The sequence below is a fragment of the Lonchura striata genome, chromosome 30 (genome assembly GCF_046129695.1).
Source record: "Lonchura striata isolate bLonStr1 chromosome 30, bLonStr1.mat, whole genome shotgun sequence".
NCBI lineage: Eukaryota > Metazoa > Chordata > Aves > Passeriformes > Estrildidae > Lonchura > Lonchura striata.
In genome coordinates this window covers 1404235-1427698 of record NC_134632.1, presented here as the reverse complement: position 1 = coordinate 1427698, position 23464 = coordinate 1404235, and the positions used below count along the sequence as shown (strand labels likewise).

Here is a 23464-nt window from a genome sequence, read left to right as displayed (position 1 = left end):
TGGGTTTGGGCTCGCTGGGATTTTCCCTGTAGCAGAAATCCCACAGCCCTGGAGGGAGAGGGGTGTTATTTTGGTTTTAGGGGATTCTGTGCCCTGTCTTTCTGCAATGAGGGGTTTTGCACCCCGGGAGATGGATCTGAGACATGACCAGTACAATTCCTTTTCCCTCTGGGACAAATCCCACTTACCACCTGCTCTCCCTGTTGTTTTTTTCCCATCCCTCCACCATCCTTTTCCCCTCCCTTGCAGCCCTCACACCATCATCTCAGACAGGAGGAGCTGTCAGAGCTGTTTAATCTCCTTCCCACTGTGTCCAAGTTCTGTCATCTGTGGGGACGCTTGGGGAGCGCACAGCTGGGCACAGCTGGAGGAAGCACAGCTGGGAACAGCTGGGAACAGCACTCAAACATTCCCAGCTCCTCTGTTTCACCCCTCAGTTCTCTCCAGCAGCTCCTTCACATCACTATTTTTATTTCATAGCAGGTTCTTTCTCCTTTTTTCTAGAAAACTTGATTTCCCCCCCCCCATTCTTTTGTATTTTTATTGCTCCCCTCCCCAAATTCTCTCCCAGCCTCTCTAATTGGAAGCACTTTTGGTGGTTTTTCCTTGGGAAATCACCATGAAAAGATCTGATGAGAAGGTTTGGGTTGGGAAATAATCAGCCTGATCAGCCATGAGCACATTTCCATGGACAGTAATGGTACTGGGATGAGTGGATGGATGGATGGATGGATGGATGGATGGATGGATGGATGATGGATGGACAGACAGCCTGATTCTTATAAACTTGTAAACTATCCTCAAATAAAATAATAAATGCTTCAAAATCTGCTATGCAGAAAATATTGTTTATTTGGACTCAACTGGTTTTTTCCTGGCTTTGTGATGCTCCATGGCAACACAATTCCAGCAGGGAATCTTGTGTGGGAGTGTGGAGATATGGGGCAATGTAGAATCCTGCCAGAGCTCACCCTAGGTCAGGGGTGGCTCCGTGTGGTGGAAAAGTCTCTCCTCCAACCCGAGCTTCCCAAGAAAGGCTCAGCAGTCTCTGTTGTTCGGTCTCAAGGCAGTTTATTGTGAGTTATCTAAAAGATTTTCTTCTGGGGCTGCTGTGGTTTGCTCACAGCTCAGGCAGAGGCACACACACACCCTGACATCCTCTCTGACCCCGACTGCTTCTTCTCTCCCCGCCCAGGGCTGCTGCTATCTTTGATATGGGACATTACGTGTGACATGGTTACAGTTTTTCCCCAATGCCTATTACCTATATTAAATGGTGATTTTCTATCTTTTATATGGTACATTACGTGTTACATGTTTACAGTTTTTCCCAATGCCTATTACCCATATTAAATGGTGATTTTCTATCTTTTATATGGTACATTACGTGTGACATGGTTACAGTTTTCCCCGATGCCTATTACCTATATTAAATGGTGATTTTCTACTCTAAACCAATCTGTGAGTGCCAACATCACCAAGAACATGGAGGTAAGGAAGAAGAAAGAGGAAGGACAGGGCAGGCCCAGATCCCAAATCCATCTTAAACCCTCTGACCCTCATGTACAAAACCAAAACCCCCCTGTACAGCACTCAGAAATTCTTCCCTCTACTTTGTGACTGCTTCTACTCTAATATCTAAGCTTTTGTGACTTCTTGTTCTTCCTGCAAGGTTGGTCAATCATTCCATGGTTCAAACCCAAAATCACAGCTGTTTCCAGCTGTGCCAGGGTCTCAAATGCTTCTGACCGGGACCCGGAACATCCAAGAATGTCTGAGGGACATTTTGAGTTCTGACAGAATCCCAGCATGGTTTGGGTTGGATGGGACCTTAGAGCTCATCTCATTCCACCCCCTGCCATGGGCAGGGACACCTTCCCCTCTCCTGGGCTGCTCCAAACCCTGTCCAGCCTGGCCTTGGGCAATCCAGGGGAAGGCAGCCACAGCTGCTCTGGAAAACAGATAATTGCAGCTCTCCAGCTCTGAGAGATGAGGATAAACTCTGCAGATTGGCTCACACCGTGGGGGGAGACCAGGTGCAAGTGGGATCCTTGAATGATGCCACGGGAAGGAGATCAGAGGCATTAAACCTCTCCAGACACACCAACCTATTTCCAGTTTGTCCCAAAGAGGAGGAAAACCAGGCTACAAACTCCCAGTGTCAACACTAATGAAACCTGCAAGAAACCCCATTTTCCTGCACAATTTGCAGCTTTGTCCCTTCCCAAACACAGGCCCAAAGCTCAAAGATCAACAAAATCCATAGAAACCTCAATAACTGTCCTGTTCCAGAGTCCAGCCCTAATGAGCCAATCTGTCATGTCCTTCTGCACAGAAGGTGAATTCCCTCTTCCAATTTTTTACTGCCTCAGGAAAAGCTAAAAGAAGACAAGAACCCCCTTTGCTCCATCAGAAAAGCGTCCTGGCCATGCTTTATCCTTGAAGCAGGACAAAACCTGTGGCCAGGTGTGAAATATTTGCAGGTAGGAGTGACTCCGTCCTTTGAGCTGAAATTCCCGAGAATCCCAGAACAGTTTGGGTTGGAAGGGACCTTAAAGCTCACCCAGTCCCACCCCATGCCATGGGCAGGGACACCTTCCACTATTGCAGGTTGCTTCAAGCCCTCTCCAACCTCGGTCGCTTCCAGGATGGAGCACCCAGGAGCTCAGGTTTGGAGCCACGAGGTGGCACTCCAGGATTGGCATTTCCCTGCCATGGGCAGCCCCGGCTCGCTCCCCGCTCTCCAAAGAAGCTTTTCCTTGCTTTATTCCTTTATTGGAATGTGAACACTGCTGCAGGAAGGGCTGCCCCGGCCAGGGGGATGCTCCGGGGGGAATCTCTTTGCAGGGAATTCTCAGCGCCAGGCGGGAGGAGGATTTAGGCATGGAGGGAGTCGGTCCTGCCTGGAATAAAGACCAAGGTCCCAATCCCACCCCACTCTGCAAGGCCAGATCCAGCCCCTGGCTGCTCCTCCAGGTCTTGTCCGTCCTGGCAGGGCTGATCCTGCATGGCTGAGCCTTGGAGTCGCCGTTCCCACTGCACCTCATTTCTTGTTGCTCACAGTGATGCCTTGTGAAGGCTGGCCTGGAACAGAGGCTGGACAGAGCTAAATAATTAAGCAGAAATTTATTAGGATGTCTCCATGGATCCGCCTTGGGCAGCACAAGAGCCCAGCCAGAGCTACACCCAAGATGAACCAAAATGGTCACAAAATGCACAACTGGTCACGGGGGTTTCACTTTTATAAGTTTTAGTCCATTTGCATATTGGAGTTTTTTGGGGAAGATGAAATAGGAAAGCCATATAAATATGATTGCCTAGCAAAAGATTTAGGAAATACAGAGCTTGAGATGGCAACAAGTTTTGAGATACCAAACCTTAGTTACTGAACAACTAGAAAACAATAGTACAGCCAGGATGAAGTGTTATAACCCCTCTGTACAGCACTCAAAACTTCTTCCCTTTACTTTGTGACTACTTCTACTATAATATCTAAACATTTTGTGACTTCTTGTTCTTCCTGCAAGGTTGGTAAATCATTCCATGGCTCAAACCCAAAATCCCAGCTGTTTCCAGCTGCCTGCCAGGGTCTCAAATGCTTCTGACCTGGGCCTGGAACCTCCAAAACTGTTTGAGGGACATTTTGAGTTCCAACATTGTGGAAATTCGGGGGTTCCAGAATCCCCCACTTGTTGTAGCCCCAATAAAAGAGCCAATCTTGGCTTCCACCCCTCAGCCCTGCAGCGATCACAGCTCTCAAGGGCCCTCAGCAGAACTGTGATGACAAAATGGTCCTTGGCCACCACAGAGCAGCTCCTTCCTGACTGTTGTGATCCCATCAGAAATAAACACACAGCCAGCAGCTCAGAACCACCAACACTTTATTTGTGCCAAAAGCCATGGTCGGGGTCTGGGTGTGGACAAAACCCCAGCACCACTCCCATCGTGGTGGATCTAAACAGCCTTGGCCAGCCCAACACGGTTGTTGGCCCGGTCAAAGATGCTGTAGTACACCCTGATGAAGACATCTCCCAAGATCCAGAGGTCCCCAGAGGTGTCCTGGAAGCTGCTCATGCAAGATTCTTGGTTCTGCTGCATTTGAGAATGAGAAGGAAATTAGGGGAGAGTGGGCTGGAATCTCTTCTTGCATTGCCGTGGAGGCCTGTGGCCATCCATCTCCCGTGGGACTGGGAGACACCAAGGAGACCAGAGCCACTGGAGAGAACAGAAGGACCTTGAGAGAAGCTCCCGCAGCCAGGAGCAGCTGGTCCCACTCACCTGCTCGGTGTAGGCCACGGCGGACACGGGGTACTGGACCCCGTCGATGACAAAGATGACATCGGGCATGGCAGCGATGGAGCTGCAGTTCACGCTGTGCTGCAGGGAGCAGAGGGAAGGGGCTCTCAGCAGGGAAACGTGGCCAGAGGGTGGGGAGTGAGGGGAGATCTCACTGGGGCTTTCAACCTCCTCCCGAGGGGCAGCAGAGAGAGCTCCAAGCTCTGTCAGCAGGGCCAGGACCCAGGGAAGGGCTGGAGCTGTGTGAGGGCAAGGTCAGGCTGGAGCTCAGGGAAAGGTTCTTCCCCAGAGGGTGCTGGCACTGCCCAGGCTCCCCAGGGAATGGGCACGGCCCCGAGGCTGCCAGAGCTGCAGGAGGGTTTGGACAGCGCTGCCAGGGGTGCTCAGGGTGGGGTTGTTGGGGTGTCTGTGCCAGGCAGGGGTTGGACTGGATGATGCTGGTGGGTCCCTTCCAGCTCAGGACATCCCGTGGTTCTGTCTCGCTGACGAACCAGAGAGCCCCAGGGTGTCTCTGCCGGGGCTGCCGTGAGCACAGGACGGTTTCCCCGAGCGTGGCAGCAGCCTTGGCTGGGCTCTGCTGTGCCAGCTGCCTCCAGGGCCAGCGGGGCAAGCTCTCACCTCTCCATACTCGTCCTGCCTGGCCCCAACTGCGCTCTGGATGTTCCTGATGCCCGAGGGTGGCCCGGCCACGAGGGAAGTGCCGGTGTCGATGATGGCCTGGCAGCCCCCAGCGCACGCGACCTCCTGGCTGTTCACAATGATGCTGTGGGGAGAGACCAACAGGGGCTGTGAAATAACCAATGGGCCTTAGGGGTGGTTTTTAACTTCCTTTATAGGAGTTAAAGCTGGGTAATCCCAGGTGCTGCCTGTGAGCCTTTTCCTGTCCGAAGCTGCAGAGCCAGCCGGGAACGCAGCCACCATTGCAGACATGGCACTGAACACATCCCAGCAGCTGGGACCCACTCCAGCCCAACAAAGGAGGTTTTGACCCGTGATTTTGCTCCCCTCATCACCAGAGACATCTCCTAAATGACAGGAACTAGGCTGTGCCCCAGGCACACATCATCCTCCTTTTGGGTGTCCATCACCAAAGTACTTCAGAGTTTGTCCCCTTGTCCCCCTGCGTCCCTCAGCCCTGCAGTGGGGGTGTCAGTGGAAGCCTCTGGTGCTGCTGGGCTCAATGTCACTTTAGAAGCAATGCTCTGAGGAGACCAGAGAGCAACAGAGCCGGTTTGTCACCTGTCCATGGAGATCTGCCAGTAGCCCTGGTAAGAGACAGGGATCCAGTTGATGGGGCCGGTGAAATAGGACTCATCGATGCCCCCGAAGATGACCACGCTCCCTTCTGTGTCACTGGATGATGCAGGGAAGGAAAAGAAGGGAGATTACCATGTGGTTCAGTGCAGGGCCCTGTGTCCCAAGGGTGGGATGCTAATGGTGTCACATCCTCCCCTCCTCACTGTTGGAACTCAAAATGTCCCTCAGACATTTTTGGAGGTTCCAGGCCCAGGTCAGAAGCATTTGAGACCCTAGCACAGCTGGAAACAGCTGTGATTTTGGGTTTGAGCCATGGAATGAGTTACCAACCTTGCAGGAAGAACAAGAAGTCACAAAAGTTTAGATATTAGAGTAGAAGTAGTCACAAAGTAGAGGGAAGAATTTTTGAGTGCTGTACGGGGGGGTTTGGTTTTGTACATGGGGGTCAGAAGTTTTAGGATGGATTTGGGATCTGGACCTGTCCTGTCCTCCCTCCTTCTTTTTCCTCACCTCCATGTTCTTGGTGATGTTGTCACTCACAGATTGGTTTAGAGTAGAAAATCACCATTTAATATAGGTAATAGGCATTGGGAAAAACTGTAACCATGTAACACGTAATGTACCATATAAAAGATAGAAAATCACCATTTAATATAGGTAATAGGCATTGGGGAAAACTGTAAACATGTAACACGTAATGTACCATATAAAAGATAGAAAATCACCATTTAATATAGGTAATAGGCGTTGGGGAAAACTGTAACCATGTAACACGTAATGTCCCATATAAAAGATAGAAAATCACCATTTAATATAGGTAATAGGCGTTGGGGAAAACTGTAACCATGTAACACGTAATGTACCATATAAAAGACAGCAGCAGCCCTGGGCAGGAGAGAAGAAGCAGTTGGGGTCAGAGAGGATGTCAGGGTGTGTGTGTGCCTCTGCCTGAGCTGTGAGCAAACCACAGCAGCCCCAGGAGAAAATCTTTTAGATAACTTGCAATAAACTGCCTTGAGACCCAACAACAGAGACTGCTGAGCCTTTCTTGGGAAGCACATCTTGGAGGAGAAGTTTTTCCACCACATGAAGCCCCTAAACCAGGCTTGGGTTCCATCACCTCACCACTGCAGAGCAGCAGGGCCAGGCCCTTTGGAACCAGGAGCCAGGTGCCTGGAAACTCTTCCCCAGCCAGCCAGAAGCTCTCTGGGAGGCTGGTAGCCCCAGCCCTTGCACGTGGTGTCACAGACACGACATCCCAGGGCAGCAGTGAGAAGGTGTCCTGGCTGTGAGATCAGCATGGATTCTATTTCCATCTGTTGGAGGTGGGGCAGTTTTCTTATCTCTCCCAAGAACAATGTCTCCCTCCGGGGAGATATCTTCTGTTAATGGCCATTGAATGTCTCACTGCATGGCTGGGAAAGTTCCATCATCCCATTGGGAGATGCTCCGCCCAGAGGGAGGAGCCAAGCATTCCTACCTGCATAAAAGCAGCATTTTTGGGACACCAGAGCAGCTCTTCACTGGATTCCCAGAGGAGCAGCTTCTTCTCTGCTGGATTCCCAGAGAAAGACCAGGCCCAACTCCTCCATCCCCAGACCTTCAGAGAAAACTCCACCCTGCTCCAGATCCCCGCTCCAGCAGCATTCCATCTGCCCCTCCAGGAGGAGCAGGCACCATTTAACTGGACTATTACCAACTCCCTGACTCCTCAGGGTGTCAGGTTTCTGACTCCATCACTATTTTTGTTTGTACTAATTACATTTTTATTATTATTATTATTTAGTTTTTCTCCTAGTAAAGAACTGTTATTCCCATTCCCATATCTTTGCCTGAGAGCCTTTTTTAAAATTGTGGTAATCCGGAGGGAGGAGGTTTACCTTTTCCATTTCACAGGAGGCTTTTGCCTTCCTTCACAGACTCCTGTCTTTCTAAACCAAGACAGAAGGGAGGAGGGAGGAGCCCGAGCCGTGCACGAGGTGTCCCCCGTTCCCCAGCCCCGCAAGCCCAGGGGTCTCACCGGGACAGGTAGACAGAGAAGAGGTTCTCCTGCAGCAAGCTCTGGTTCACCAGGTTATCAAAGACCGGCGTGACGCCATCAGCAGCCAGGTTTGGGTATCCCAAGCCCAGGATCCCATCGAATTGGACGTCCACAAAGAACTGGCCAGGCTCGGCGGTGCTGAGGCCGAAGAGCTGGTTGGTGTCCACCAGAGAGGCCACCTGGGGACAGGGAGGTGCCATGAGGCCTGGAGCAGGCGCTGGGATCCTGGGCTTCATCTGGTGGGGAAGGAGCAGGGGATCTTCTGCTGCAGGTGGAGCAGGAGCTTCAGACAAAAGTTATTGATAACCCAAAAACCAAGACAGGAGGGGCTGAGAGGGGCCCTGGCTTTCTGAGCCCCTCCTCAGAGACAGGAGTCTGGAGGCTGCGGGAACCAATCTTACCTCAGAATATCAAGGGTTTGAATTCTGCAACCTCGTCCCACAACTTTAATGATGGTAAATCACATGCATTTAATAAAAGATGAAATATTTCATAGGAAAATGCACAGAGGAAAGATAACAGATGAATTACTGCACAGGATAAAACTAAAGAACTACAGATAGGTTCCAGCATAACATAAACAGTGCACTACAGCAAGGCACCTGGGTTAAAGCTGGCAAAAAGAATAGGATTGATTAGGAGTTGGATGTAACTTGCCACCAAATCAATGATAATCTGCACAGATTCCTTCATTAATCCCTGAAGTGGTGTCCCCAGCCACAGGAGAAATCCCACACATTTCCAGGAAGACATGAAGAAGATTTCTGCTTTGCGGAAGTTTGGTGTGGCTTTTAAAGCGAGTGTCTGTGAGTCATAAACCCAGCTTATCTCACCAGATCTCACTTTAGCAGTGAGATGTTCATTGCCAGCCCGGTGTTGATCCCATGGCTGCAGAAACACTGACTGCAGGACAGCTTGTCCTGCTTGGGCTCCCTGGTTAGCAAACAGGCCAGCTTTAGGGGTGGGATTTCCCCAGAGCCCCAGCCACACCACGGACACTCACGGTGACGGTGTCGGAGCCCACGATCCCCTCCATCTCGCCCGTGCCGTAGTGGATGGACAGACTCAGCCCTGTGCTCTTGTAGGTGGAGGACTGAGAGGGGTCAAACACCTGGTGGGTTCCTAGATAAATGGAAAAACACGGAATCAAACCTTTGGGCAAGGCCAAGCCTAAGGGAGGTGTGGGAGGAGGAGTCCTGCTGAATTGCCGTTTATCATCCTGCCTTCAGGAGTAATTCAGCTGTGAGCATTTGCTGCTCATCCTTCCCCTCCTCCTCCAGCCAGGGATCCACAGGCATTCCCATCCCCCTTGGACAGACGGGGAAACTGAGGCACCAAGCAGTAATCACATCACCTGAGGAACGCAGCTCTGGGCAGCCCCTACACCCCAAATATTCCCCACTGCAGCTCATTGCACAGCTGCCTTGGGCCCAGCTGGGTGATCCCCTCTCCCCTGGCAATGTCACCCCAATTTTTGGGCTCGGTGGAGCCGTTACAAAACCAGGATGTGCAGCTGGGCCTGGATTCTACTCACGGCAAGCCAGGCTGGGGCAGGACACGGAGGGGACCCAGAGGTCGGAGGAGCCGGTGTCGAAGACCACGCTGAAGTCCTGCGGGGGGGTGCCGATGGAGATGGTCCCGTAGTATTCCACCTGCAGCCAGGCGAGGCACAGATTTGGGGGCATGAAACCTGTGGGAGTCCAGGGCTTCCCTCTGGCTGCCCTGGAAGGTCTGGGACCCTGGCAGGGGTCAGGAACCCCCTGGACAGAGCCCCCAGAGACACTGTCTGTGATCTCTGGCCATGGAAAAGTTTTCAATCTTACAGGATCAATTACCAGCTCTGAGTGTTTGATATAAGGAATAATTAAGTGTGGCACGGGTGCAAAAGTAAAATTTTAGGATTCTAGATGAGGGGTCCAAAGGGGACAAGATGGAGGAAATTGGGTGTGCCTTGTCCTTTTTCTCCTTCTTCATGCCCTCCATGTCTCACTGTGGTGTTGGCATTTTTCTGTTGGTTCAGGCTGGGGACACACTGTCCAACGTAGGTGACAGATATTGGCACGTTCTTGTAAATGCAGCCCAGGGAGTTTCTGGTATTTTATGTTTGTCACATCCCACTGAGGGCAGAGCCCCACACGCTGCCCTGCAGGACAGAGCTGGGCAGGGCAGCAGAACATGTGAGAGATAAACAGAATAAACAACCTGGAAACCAGCACAGACCAATTATGGCTTCTGCTTTGGCAGGGGGCTGACAGACAGACTTTTACAATCTCAGAATCATCAACACCTCAGATTCTGACAGAAACCCAACCTGGAGCTTCCCCAGGCTTGGTCCCCTGCTTCATGGAGAGCCCCTGCTTCCAGCAGAGCTCCTGGGGGACATCTCTCAGGGCCAGCAGTGTGGGCAAGGAGGGGTGGAGGATGTGAGCTGGAGGCTTTGGGATGAAGGATTTGGCTTTGGAGAAAGGGATGGACATCCCTCCAGGGCTGTGTCCCTGGGGATTGGAGCCCATACTCACGTCGAGGGTGTTCAGCAGAGGCTCAGTGGCCACCCTGGTTCCATTGGGAAAAGCATGTGGGAATTTGGTGCCGATGTCGTAGTGGTGATGCTGGAAGAACTGGTGCAGCAAATCCTTCTCCCTGAGGACATCTCTCAGCTTCTTCCCCCTTTCCAAGGGCAGCCTGGCACAAGAAACAAGGGAAAAAAAGAAGAGTGAGAGGAGATTTTGCTGCCTGCAGCTCCAGCGAGGAGTGTTTGACACCTCAAATGTTCTGATGCAACAGCAGGAGCACAGGAATCTGCCCCAAAACTCTGAGTCAGGGATTTCCTCTAAAATCCCAAAACAACCCTAGAAACCAGTCCCTCCCTCATTCTCTGCACCCCTGGAGCAGCTTTCGGCAGCCTCAGACCTCCCCTCTGCTCCCCAAAGCCATGAAAATCCTCCAGATTCTCATTTCCCCCTCACTTTTCCCAGTGGCCCTGGCAGTGATGCTGCTGTGGCTCACCTGGTGACACCCTGGCAGAGGGCAGGGGCAGTGCAGAGGAGCAGGAGGAGCCACATCCTGCCAGGACAGCCACCAGGGCAGGTTCCTGCTGGTTTATAAAGCCCCTGCCCACCCCAGCTGCCGTGCCAAGAGCAGCTGGTACCAGCAGGAGCTGCCCCCTCCTCTCCCTTGGGCACCTGGCCAAGGCAGGTGACACCCAGGGACTGAAGGACACAGCACACACGAGTCACACGTCACCTGGCAGGGGGGGAACTGTCCCCTAATGCCACCCATGAGCCTCTCCTGGGGGCCCCGTGCTCCCCACTGGATCCCAAACCCAAACTCTCCGTCCTTTACCCTTCATCCAGACCAGGCATTGCCTGGCTGTGGACATAGATCTGTAATTCCAGGATAATTCATGTTGGAAGGGACTTTGAAGCTCATCCAGTCCCATCCCCTGCCAGGGGAAGGGAACTCTCACTGTCCCAGGCTGCTCCAAGCCCTGTCCAGCCTGGCCTTGGGCACTTCCAGGGATCCAGGGGCAGCCACAGCTGCTCTGGATACCCTGTGCCAGGGCCTCTCACCCTCCCAGGGAACAATTCCTTCCCAATCTCCCATCCATCCCTGCCCTCTGGCAGTGGGAGCCATTCCCTGTGTCCTGTCCCTCCATCCCTTGTCCCCAGTCCCTCTCCAGCTCTCCTGGAGCCCCTCTGGGCACTGCCAGGGGCTCTGAGCTCTCCCTGGAGCCTTCTCTGGCTGTGGCACTCATGCCAGAGTTTAGTTGAGGTGCTGGGGCATGGGCTGGACTCGATGATCTTTAAGGTCTCTTCCAGCCTGGTGATTCTGTGAATTCTGTGACTTCTCTCCAGGTGAGCACCCCCAGCTCCCCCAGCCTCCTCCAGAGCAAAGGCCTCCAACCTTGGGAACAAAATCCCCTCTGGAATTGCTCCAGCAGCTCCACACCCTGCTGCTGCAGACGCCAGAGCTGGGGGCATCCTTCTGGCTGTGCAGGAGCACGCAGGGCCCCGCGGGGAGCGCGGAGCTGTTTGCAGGGGCGGCCCGGGCTGGCACGGGAGGGGCCCCGGCGGCTGCTGCCGCCCGTGACCCCCCGTTATCACCGACCCCGGCAGCTGCAAACAGCACAAGGTGACCCTGGAGCCGTGCCCGAGCCACGGGACCCCCGCACGGCTCCGGCCCCTCTGAGCTGCGGCGCCGCCGCGATCGCGGCCCCGGAGCGCCGTGCCAGGAGCGGGGGGGATGCGGGACCCGGCAGCGTGTCCCACCCCTCAGAACCTGCTGGGCAGGGGATTGGGTTTCCTTGTGCGTGGAAGGGAAAAGAATACAGATTTTTCATTTATTTAGTTGTAAGTGTTTAATTTACTTTGGTGTTGGGACTCAAAATGTCCCTCAGACATTTTTGGAGGTTCCAGACCCAGGTCAGAAGCATTTGAGACCCTGGCACAGCTGGAAACAGCTGTGATTTTGGGTTTGAGCCATGGAATGATTTACCAACCTTGCAGGAAGAACAAGAAGTCACAAAAGTTTAGATATTAGAGTAGAAGTAGTCACAAAGTAGAGGGAAGAATTTCTGAGTGCTGCACAGGGGGGTTTTGGTTTTGTCCATGGGGGTCAGAGGTTTAAGATGGATTTGGGATTTGGGCCTGCCCTGTCCTCCCTCTTTCTCCTTCCTTACCTCCATGTTCTTGGTGATGTTGGCACTCACAGATTGGTTTAGAGTAGAAAATCACCATTTAATATAGGTATTAGGCATTGGGGAAAACTGTAAACATGTAACACGTAATGTACCATATAAAAGATAGAAAATCACCATTTAATATAGGTAATAGGCATTGGGAAAACTGTAACCATGTAACACGTAATGTACCATATAAAAGATAGAAAATCACCATTTAATATAGGTAATAGGCATTGGGAAAACTGTAACCATGTCACTCGTAATGTACCATATAAAAGACAGCAGCAGCCCTGGGTGGGAGAGAAGAAGCAGTCGGGGTCAGAGAGGATGTCAGGGTGTGTGTGTGCCTCTGCCTGAGCTGTGAGCAAACCACAGCAGCCCCAGGAGAAAATCTTTTAGATAACTTGCAATAAACTGCCTTGAGACCCAACAACAGAGACTGCTGAGCCTTTCTTGGGAAGCTTGGGTTGGAGGAGAAGATTTTTCCATCACACGGAGCCACCCCTGACCCAGGGATTGCTCTGGCACTGTGGGAATTGCAGCTGTTGTGAGGATGCTCTGGGCAAAGCCACTCCTGATCTGGCGGCTGGGATGTCCCCTCCACTGCAGGGACACAGAGGGTTTCCACAGCAGAGGTGGATCTTGCAGCGCAGTAAAGTAGGAATTTATAATGATTTTTATCCACTTATAATGATTTAGAACTGTTATATAAAAATATAACCGCTTATAATGATTTTTCTGCTGAAATTATCCAGGTGGTTTGTAGAGGAGTGGGAAGTGGTTGGGCTGTGGCAGCCAAAAATTCAATGAAGCTCATCCCAGTTTGGTGTCAGGAGGGAGTTCAAGATGGATTTGGAGTGTGGGAAGCCACCAGGATGAATTGTAGGAACCACAAAAATTTGCTCCAAAAAAACTAATATTAAAAAAAAATAAAACAAACAAAAATTTAAAATAAATAGAAATTATTGAAATAAATATATTAATTATATTAATGTATAATGTATAAGGGATACTATTATTTCTAAGAAACTAAAATATGATTATGTAGTCCTTATTTTAATGATATAAATACATAAAACTCCTGAAGTCCAGTGAGGAAGAGACTAGAGTAGAAGAGAATAGAGAACTGAATATAAGGCAATTACATTAGAAGAGAATTACAATATCAGATAATGAGAATAAAATAAAATAATAGAATGGTAAGAGAATTATAGACTAGAATAATTAGGGAGGAGAGAGGAGAATTAGAGAGGAGAATAATTAGAATAGAATAGAATAGAATAGAATAGAATAGAATAGAATAGAATAGAATAGAGGATATTCCCCTGCTGTTTGGAAACTATCCATGAAATTATTTTAGGTGTGGAACATTCAGAGCAGGATGTGGCGTGTGTGGGTTTGTGACACCTCAGCTGTGTCCTGCTCCTATCCCATCCATGTCTGGGTCAGATCCCATCCCAGCCATGTCCTGATCCCATCCCAGCCATGTCCTGATCCCATCCCTGCTGTGTCCTTGTCCCATCCCAACCATGTCCTTGTCCCATCCCAGCCCTGCCCTGATCCCATCCCAGCCATGTCCTGGTCAGGTCACATCCCAGCTGTGTTGTTGTCCCTTCTCAGTCATGTCCTGATCCCAGCCATGTCCCAGTCCGATCCCACCCATGTCCCAGTCCCATCCCAGCCGTATCCTGATCCCATCCCAGCCCTGTCCCAGTCAGGTCCCATCCCAGCTGTGTCCTGTCCTGATCCCAACCATGTCCTTGTCCCATCCTGGCCATCCCAGCTGTATCCTGATCCTATCCCAGCCCTGTCCTGATCAGGTCCCATCCCATCCCTGTCCCACTCCCATCCCAGCCCTGCCATGTCCCATCTCAGCTGTATCCCGCTCCTGTCCCAGCTGTGTCCTTGTCCCATCCCAGCTGTGTCCTTGTCCCATCCCAGTCGTGTCCTTGTCCCATCCCATCGCTGTCCCACTCCCGTCCCAGCCGTGTCCCATTCCCATCCCAGCCATGTCCTGGTCAGGTCCCATCCCAGCTGTGTTGTTGTCCCATATCAGTTGTGTCCTGATCCCAGCCATGTCCCAGTCCCATCCCATCCCTGTCCCGCTCCTGTCCCAGCTGTGTCCCACTCCCGTCCCAGCCCTGTCTTTGTCCCATCCCAGCCGTGTCCTGTTCCCATCCCAGCTCTGTCCTTGTCCCATCCCATCCCTGTCCCACTCCCGTCCCAGCCCTGTCCTTGTCCCGTCCCAGCCCTGTCCTTGTCCCGTCCCAGCCGTGTCCTTGTCCCATCCCATCCCTGTCCCACTCCCATCCCAGCCCTGTCCTTGTCCCATCCCAGCCGTGTCCTTGTCCCATCCCATCCCTGTCCTTGTCCCATTCCATACCTGTCCTTGTCCCGTCCCAGCCCTGTCCTTGTCCCGTCCCCGCCCTGTCCTTGTCCCGTCCCAGCTCTGTCCTTGTCCCATCCCATCCCTGTCCTTGTCCCATTCCATCCCTGTCCTTGTCCCATCCCAGCCGTGTCCTTGTCCCATCCCATCCCTGTCCTTGTCCCATTCCATCCCTGTCCTTGTCCCGTCCCAGCCCTGTCCTTGTCCCGTCCCAGCTCTGTCCTTGTCCCATCCCATCCCTGTCCCACTCCCATCCCAGCCCTGTCCTTGTCCCGTCCCAGCCCTGTCCTTGTCCTGTCCCAGCCCTGTCCTTGTCCCATTCCATCCCTGTCCTTGTCCCATCCCATCCCTGTCCCACTCCCATCCCAGCCGTGTCCTTGTCCCGTCCCATCCCTGTCCCACTCCCGTTCCAGCCGTGTCCTTGTCCCGTCCCGGCCGTTCCCGGCCGCTCCCGCCCCGCTCGGGCTCTCGCGGAGGAACCTCTCGCTTCACCTTGGAGCAGAACATCAAGCAGAGCCGGGGACTCGCACGTTCGGCCCCGGGCGGCTCCTGGCTCCGTTCCGGCGGGGAGGAGCTCCGGGATCAAAGAGCCCCGAGCTCCGCTCACCGCCACCGGGATCATTTCCCGGTCCCTGCCTCGCCACCGCGCATCCCCCGCGGGAGCTGGCTCCTCCAGGGGGAAATTACAAGGATATTTCCTAGGATAGTCCCCATTTCCTAGAAGTTAAAAGGATATTTCCTAGGATAGTCCCCATTTCCTAGAAGTTAAAAGGATATTCCCTAGGATAGTCCCCATTTCCTAGACGATAAAAGGATATTTCCTAGGATATTTCCTATTTCCTCGAAGTTAAAAGGATATTCCCCATTTCCTAGAAGTCAAAAGAATATTTCCTAGGATATTTCCTATTTCCTCAAAGTTAAAAGGATATTCCTTAGGATATTCCCCATTTCCTAGAAGTTAAAAGGATATTCCCCATTTCCTCGAAGAGAAAAGGATATTTCCCATTTCCTAGATGTTAAAAGGATATTTCCTAGGATATTTCCTATTTCCTAGGATATTTCCTATTTCCTAGGATATTTCCTATTTCCTAGAAGTTAAAAGGATATTTCCTATTTCCTCAAAGTTAAAAGGATATTCCCTAGGATATTCCCCATTACCTAGAAGCACGGGTTGGAGGAGAGACTTTTCCACCACACGGAGCCTCCCCTGACCCAGGGTGAGCTCCAGCAAAGCTGCCAAGACGTTTTGTTTCTTTTTGTTGTGGTGAGATCTGCTGGGAGAAAAGAATTTGTAATATTTTCCACCCAGAGATGTCTAAAAATTAAGCAAAACTCTCAAATTTATAGCACTTTCTGCCCATTTTCAAGCTTGTGGAAGGCCAGAGGCAGCTCATAAAATAAGGTAGTTTAATAAAAGAAACCCAAAACATAAAATTATATATTTTTGACAGTTTTATGAATTATTGTGGGGGTTTTTCTGATTTTTTTCCTCTCTTTATTGCCATGGGAGCCCTTCCTGGGGGGGTTTGGGTGCCACAAACTCACCGGCCTGGGGATGCAGCCTCCCCTCAGGAGGATTTTCTCTCACCAATAAAAAGAAAAAAATCCTGATGTAAAAAAACACAACCTAAAGAAATTCATCCTGGTCTTGGCAGTGTTTTATTTTCACCCAATTTTGGATGTTTTTGACGGGGGGAAGCAAGCACAGGGAAGTTTTTGCCTCAAACACCAAATAACGACTTCACAGGGGATGGAAATGCAGAGCCTGCCACAGCCACACCTGGGGGGCTTCACAAATAAACTGGAATAGAAATGAGTACATGAAACAAATGAATGAATGAATAGAGAAATAGAAGAAATAAATAATAAATAGATTAATATACTGTAATGTAATATAATGTAATGTAATTATAATATAATATAATATAATGTAATGTAATGTAATGTAATATAATGTAATATAATGTAATATAATGTAATATAATATAATATAATATAATATAATATAATATAATATAATATAATATAGAAATAAATAGATACCTAGATATATAAATAAGAAACAAATAAGTAAATAGGAACAAAAAAACAAACAAATAAAAATTGGTGATGTTAGAGTACCAAAACCCCCCAAACTCCCCCAAACCCCACTGGCTCCCTTGCCCAGCTCCCACCTCCACAGATTTTCCAGGAGCAGCTCTGCACACACCCCAAATTAAACTTTGTGATTAAGTCTTGCTTCTGCCTGAAGGGAAACTATCTCTTTATTTGGTGTTTTTTTGATGTAAATGCTGATTTTTTTTAAAATTCCTTCTCTTTCTTTACCATGGCTGGGGGTGGCTGCAGGCAGCAGATAGAACTGGGATTGTGGTGTGGAGTTGGTTAAAAGTGTGTTAATATTACAGGGTGGAAAAGTCAGAGTTTGGGTTTTAGAAATTAGCAATAAATATGGAGCAAAATAGAAGTTTTAGGGTGAAGGCTGCTCCTTCTTCACCTTCTCCATGGGTTTGGCTGGTGTTTTGTAACTGGACAGAAAAGTCCTCTTCAAGGGATTAGTTATTGGGTTAAAAGTGAAAATAATGCAATTATCATTTCTTAATGAGATAACTTAGCCTTAAACGAAATTATAACAAGGGACAGTTAATAATTTTGTACTTTGCTAATAAAAACCTGCAGAACTTGCTGCTGTGAGACCGTAACATTGGTAAGGAATAACAAACTCCTGGGTCTGAACACGAAATGTCGTCTCAAGTGCCTTCGATGCCCCTCGGAATTTTGTTTTCCCCTGTACACAACTGAAAAGTGTAAAAAGAATTAAAGTCAGGTCTCCAGCAGCCCTGCTCCGGCTGATGCTGCTGAGCCTCACATCCCAAATTTTACCGTGTGCCAGGATAAAAAAAAACCACAGGAGGAAGCTCTTGGCTTCTCACATCCACCTTCACTCTTCAAATTGCCTCAACCTTGATTTTTCCTGGATAAAATAAAGAAGAACTCAGGGCAGCACCCAGGAGCCAGCACCTCGGGAAAGGGATTTGTGACTCCACGCTCGCAACGCGGCGAGTCCGGGAGCATCATTCAAACCGCGGCTGGGTTTCCTTCGGCGCTGCAAGCCCCGGGCGGCACGGCGGGGCACGGCGGGGCACGGCGGGGCACGGCGGGGCACGGCGGGGCTCGGTACCGGCGGGGGCACGGCGGGGCTCGGTACCGGCGGGGGCACGGCGGGGCACGGCGGGGCACGGCGGGGCACGGCGGGGCACGGCGGGGGCACGGCGGGGCTCGGCGGGGCACGGCGGGGCTCGGTACCGGCGGGGGCACGGCGGGGCTCGGTACCGGCGGGGCACGGCGGGGCACGGCGGGGCACGGCGGGGCACGGCGGGGGCACGGCGGGGCTCGGCGGGGCACGGCGGGGCTCGGTACCGGCGGGGGCACGGCGGGGCACGGCGGGGCACGGTACCGGCGGGTGCGGAGCCCCAAGAGCCGAGCTCCCCGCGGAGCCGAGCGCGCCCCGAGCGCTTTTGGCCGCGCGGAGCCGCCGTACGGGCGGAAGTGCCGGAGAGCCGCCATGGAGGCGACGCTGGAGCAGCACCTGGAGGAGACGTGAGGGACACGGGGGTGGGAGGGACACGGGGGTGTGGGGGGGTGGGAGGGACATGGGGAGTGTGGGGGGATATTGGGGACGTGAGGGACGGGGGTGTGGGGTGTGAGGGGTGTGGGGGGTGTGAGGGGATGGGAGGGACACGGGGGTATGGGAGGGGTGTGAGGGGATATGGGGGACGTGAGGGGCACAGGGGGTATGGGGAGATATGGGGGATGGAAGGGACACGGGGGTGTGAGGGATATGGGGGATGGAAGGGACACGGGGGTGTGAGGGATATGGGGGATGGAAGGGACACGGGGGTTTTGGGAGTTGTGGGGGGATGTGGGGTATGGGAGGGACAGGGATGTGGGGTATGGGGGTACGGGGGACATGGGTCATGTGGGAGACATGGGGGATGTGCGAGGTATGGGGAGCGTGAGGGGACACCGGGGATATGGGGGGTATGGGGGACATGGGGGACGTGAGGAGACACGGGGGGACACGGGGACGTGGGGATGTGAGGGGTGTCAGGGGATATGGGGGATGGGAGGGAACGGGGGTGTGGGGTATGGGGGGTATGGGGAACATGGGGCATGTGGGAGACATGGGGGATGTGGGAGGCATGGGGGGTGTGAGGGGATACGGGGGGTATGGGGGACACGGGGACATGGAGGACGTGAGGAGACTGGGGGGGACACGGGAGATATGGGGGACATTGGGGGATGTGAGGGGTCTCAGGGGATATGGGGGACGTGAGGGACAGGGGTGTGGGGTATGGGGGGTATGGGGAACATGGGGGATGTGGGAGGTATGGGGGGTGTGAGGGGACACCGGGGGATGTGAGGGGACACGGGGGATGTGGTGACACGGGTACGTGGGGGGACATAGGGACATGGGGGAACACAGGGGACATGGACACAGGGGGACACGAGGGAGATGGAGGGTATGGGGGGACATGGAAGGACTTGGGGACGGGGGGACGTGGGAGGGTTATGGTGACATGGGGATGTGGGGGGTCAGTGGGGATATGGGGAACACGGGGAGACATGGAGGGAGATGGGGGACTTGCAGGGACTTGGGGACATGGGGGAACACGGGGGATATGGTGACACGGGGACGTGGGGGGACATGGGGGATGTGAGGGGACATGGGGGATATGGGGGGACATGGGGGGTGGGGGGGGGACATAGGGGATATGAGGGGGCACAGGGAACATGGGGGGATATGGGGGAACACGGGGGGACATGAGAGGACACAGGGATATGGGGGGGACTCGGGGACAGGGGGACACAGGGGATACAGTGACACAGGGACAAGGGAGGACACAGGGACATGGGGGACACGGGGGGATATGGGGGGACACGGGAATACAGGTGGATGTGGGGGGACATGGAGGGACTTGGGGACAGGAGGATATAGGGGATATGGGGGACACGAGGGGATATGGTGACTTGGGGACGTGGGGGGACAGGGGGGGCACAGTGGGGATATGAGCAACATGGGGGACATGGGGGGGACATGATGGGGGCACAGGAGCCATGGGGCGGGATATGGGGGACGTGGGGGACACAGGGGATATGGGGAACTTGGGGGGGCATGGAGAACATGGGGGCACACAGGGGGATGGGGCACACGGGGCCGGGCCAGGGGCACCGGGGCTGTCCCGGGCTGCGCTCCCGGCTCTGAGGCCGCTGTCACCCCCAGCATGAAGAGCCCGGCCGTGGTGGGCGTGCTGTGCACCGACTCGCAGGGGCTCAACCTGGGCTGTGAGTGAGGCACCGGCGGGCGTGGGGGGCACTGGGGGGCTCCTGGCACTGCCCGGCCCCTCCAGGGGCTCCTGGCACTGCCGGCCCCTCCAGGGGCTCCCAGGGCTGGGGGGTCCCGGCGCTGCCCACGGGGGGTTGGGGTGCTCCCAGTCCTGCCCGTTCCCTTTGAAGGGCTCCCCGGGATGGGGACACCACCCGGCCCTACAGACCCCCCCTCCCCAGCTGTCCTGCACCAGTGCCACTCTGGGGACACCTGCCCTGCCACCACCTGCCTGTTCCTGACAGCTCACCTCGGGGTTTCTGGTGGAGGGAGAGGAACTATTTGGGGAGACACTGAGTCAGCCCCCAGGGAGGGATATGGGTCAGGGAGGGAAATGGGTTGGGGCAAGACCAGGGAGGGAAACAGGCCAGGGAGGGAAATGAGCCAGGCAGGACCAAGCCCCTCGGCCTGGGGGGACAGTCAGCCTGTCCCCAGCACTGCCCTGGCACAGGGGGTGTACCCAGCCCTCCCACCCCTGCAGGCAGGGGAACCCTGTCGGATGAGCACGCCGGCATCATCTCGGTGCTGGCCCAGCAGGCGGCCAAGCTGACCTCGGACCCCACGGACACGCCCGTGGTGTGCCTGGAGTCGGACAGCGGGTGAGGCCCCAGCCTGCAGCTGCTGCTGGCCCCACCTTGCCTTGCCCCAGCCCTGGGAGACTCCTGGAGTCACATCCCTGGAGCAGCTGTGGGGAGAGGCTGCCACAGGCACAGTCCCTGGGTTAATGGGGATGTAAAAGAAGCAGGAAACCTTCCAGGGGCTGCTGGTTCCTGCAGCTCAGGAGCTCTTCCCCCTGGGGTCCCTGTGGGTCACAGAGCCTGGGGTCCCTGTAAGTGACAAATCCTGGGGTCCCTGTGGGTGACAGAGCCTGGGATTCCCTGTGGGTGACAGAGCCTGGGGTCCCTGTGGGTGACAATCCTGGGTCTCTGTGGGTGACAATCCTGGGTCCCTGTGGGTGACAGAGCCTGGGATTCCCTGGGGATGACAGTCCTGGGTCCCTGTGGGTGACAGAGCCTGGGATTCCCTGGGGATGACAATCCTGGGTCTCTGTGGGTGACAATCCTGGGTCCCTGTGGGTGACAGTCCTGGGTCTCTGTGGGTGACAGAGCCTGGGATTCCCTGTGGGTGACAATCCTGGGTCTCTGTGGGTGACAATCCTGGGTCTCTGTGGGTGACAATCCTGGGTCCCTGTGGGTGACAGCCTGCCAGAGTCGGGGCAGCAGGGATGTCTCTGTCACTGCTCATGGAGCTGGGGGATGGAGCAGCCGAGGCCTGGGATGGGGCTGGGGCCTGGGGCTGCCCAGTGGTTCCCCTGCCCACTGCCACCCCCAGCTGCCCTCCCTCAGCCCTGGCTCCTTGCTGTAGGAACATCATGATCCAGAAGCACGACAGCATCACCGTGGCAGTGCACAAGCTGCTGTCCTGAGCCCTGGAAGCAGCTCTGCTCCCGGCTCCTCCCTGCACTGCCACCCTCCCTTTGGAGCTCCACACCTGGGATGAAGGCTCTCCCTCCCTCCCTTCCTCCCTCTCACCAGCTCCTGGGCAGCTCCCTGGCTCTCCAGCTCACGTTTCAGCCCTTGTGCTGCTGAGGATGAAGCATGGGCACGCCCCCAGGCCCATGCAGATCCTCCCTGCTGTACGTGGGGGGTCTTATTTGTTGGAGAAATCAATAAATAACCTGTAAAAAACCTTTCTGCCTTCTCTCTGCTCCGGCTGGGAGAGCTGGGCCTGGAGCTTCCTTCCCAAAGCCAGGGAGGGTAACTCCTCCCACTGCCTCCATTGGCATTTCTCTGGAGAAAAACTGGAACTCGTGGAGCCTCCTCAGTAGAAAAGGTACAAAAGCTTTCCAAGGAATTTCTCCTAGGAAACATTTCTCCTGCTCAAGTTAAACATTCTGTGGGAGTTCTTGCTCACTGTGCCTTGGGTTGAAGTTCAGAGGTGGGAAGGGATCCCAGCCCTGGGAGCTGGGAAGGGATCTTGGCAACATCCTCACAAATCCAGGCCCCTCTTGCCCTCGCAGATTTGAAACGATCCTGCAAAAGGGTGGGGGAGCTGCTACACCCCAAAGGTTCCTGTGTGCTGGGGAGGGAAAAGGAGCTGGGCTGCAGCTGCAGGAGGGGAAGGGAAGCTTCCCAGCAGAGCATGAGGGAAAACTTGGGTATCATTGTCACCGCTAGAAATGAAGGGATGGGATTATTTCCATGCTAAGAAGAATTTATTGCTCAGATAAACATCAGTCTCCGAGGCTGTGACATTTTAAAGGAGCAAGCAGTCAGCTATAGCTTAAGAGTAGTCACAAGATTTTTTGTTATAAGGTAATATAGAACTTTCTAAACCGATAGAAAAGGCTACAGGATTTATTTTGCTTTTCTGACCTATCACCTTTATTTACTTCTGCTGCACTGCAGATATGTTTATCTAATGGGCTTTCAACTCACAAGTTTTTAACTTAATGTTTTTATTATAACTTCTAAACTCTCAACCTACTCCATCCTATTATATTGCTACTCGAGAAACATTTCACCATCTTACCCATACAGTTTCTCACTTAAGGCATGTTCTTACTTACAACTGTAAAAACATAAGTTTATTGTTTTTCTGCTTAATATCTGTGTATTGTATTTTTACATCAATCCAAGCTTCTCCCAAGGCTGCAAATCAAACCCTTCAGTGTCTGTGGAAGTTTCTGGTTTTCCTATTCCCATGCTTGGGCTGAGTGAGTGAAATGACATTGCCACTGCTCTGACTTTACTCCTCGGAGCAGCTCTTGGGCAGTGGCAGTCACAGGCTCTCACAGGAGCAGCCTGGCCAGGCTCCACACTCCCTCCCAGCTCAGTGTTCACCTGCAGCAGAGCCCTGATCCTGCCTTGTCCCAGCTCCGTGCTGGCCCTGGGGAATCCACCAGGCTGGGAGCGGCTGGAGCTGCAGGTCCCCCTGGGCATCCCCCTGAGTGCAGATGCTGCTGCCCTTCTGCCCCTTCCTTCAGGCCCTTAAACCACTCACTAAGAACCCCCTCCTGCCTAAATAAAGCTCAGTGTATGTGAAAAATGCATATTTATGATTGGCTTTTCACAAATGTTACCATTAATATTATATGTGTAATGTTAGAAAGTTATGCTGTATTAATTCTCTTACGTATTGCGTTAAGTGTAGTTTTAGGTTACAACATAATGTTAAAATAGAGACTATGTATGTGTGGGGAAGTTTTTTTTTATTTAGGGATGAGGAACACCAAAATCTTCCAAAGGAGAGGAATTTGTGGCTTCTTATCAGAAGAAACTAATTTCTTCAGGCCTTGCTCAGACTCAAAGATCAGGGGATTAAAGGAAACAGTTGACATACAACAGACAGAGTTTGTTGTTTAGAATAGAATGTATGAATAACCATGAAGGATATATGAATATGCAACAAGTGTATTTT

At 52.9% G+C, this 23464-nt stretch overlaps 2 protein-coding genes across 2 annotated transcripts; one reads left to right on the top strand and one right to left on the bottom strand.

Moving 5' to 3' along the window:
* Positions 1-3864: 3864 nt before the first annotated feature.
* Positions 3865-18225, bottom strand: LOC110469175 (embryonic pepsinogen). The gene is made up of 10 exons (XM_077789010.1): positions 18079-18225; positions 10937-10977; positions 10114-10276; positions 9129-9246; positions 8598-8716; positions 7574-7773; positions 5536-5649; positions 4915-5059; positions 4279-4377; positions 3865-4092 (listed from the first exon to the last, which is right to left on the bottom strand). Exons 1-10 carry the CDS (start codon positions 18223-18225, stop codon positions 3955-3957), a joined length of 1284 nt encoding a protein of 427 aa, XP_077645136.1. The 3' UTR covers positions 3865-3954.
* LAMTOR5 (late endosomal/lysosomal adaptor, MAPK and MTOR activator 5) lies at positions 18136-21734 on the top strand. The gene is made up of 4 exons (XM_077789053.1): positions 18136-18258; positions 19943-20004; positions 20526-20643; positions 21410-21734. The coding sequence occupies exons 1-4, from the start codon at positions 18224-18226 to the stop codon at positions 21468-21470; spliced, it is 276 nt and encodes a 91-aa protein (XP_077645179.1). The 5' UTR covers positions 18136-18223; the 3' UTR covers positions 21471-21734.
* Positions 21735-23464: the final 1730 nt, after the last annotated feature.

Coding starts and splice junctions, on each gene's coding strand:
- LAMTOR5 (XM_077789053.1), top strand. CDS start 18,224: ATGGAGGCGACGCTGGAGCAGCACCTGGAGGAGAC. Junction 18,259..19,942: donor GAGCAGCACCTGGAGGAGAC/GTGAGGGACACG, acceptor TGTCACCCCCAG/CATGAAGAGCCCGGCCGTGG. Junction 20,644..21,409: donor TGCCTGGAGTCGGACAGCGG/GTGAGGCCCCAG, acceptor TCCTTGCTGTAG/GAACATCATGATCCAGAAGC.
- LOC110469175 (XM_077789010.1), bottom strand. CDS start 18,225: ATGGCGGCTCTCCGGCACTTCCGCCCGTACGGCGGCTCCGCGCGGCCA. Junction 7,774..8,597: donor TGGGCTCCGACACCGTCACC/GTGAGTGTCCGT, acceptor CCCTGTCCCCAG/GTGGCCTCTCTGGTGGACAC. Junction 5,650..7,573: donor TTCTCTGTCTACCTGTCCCG/GTGAGACCCCTG, acceptor TGCATCATCCAG/TGACACAGAAGGGAGCGTGG.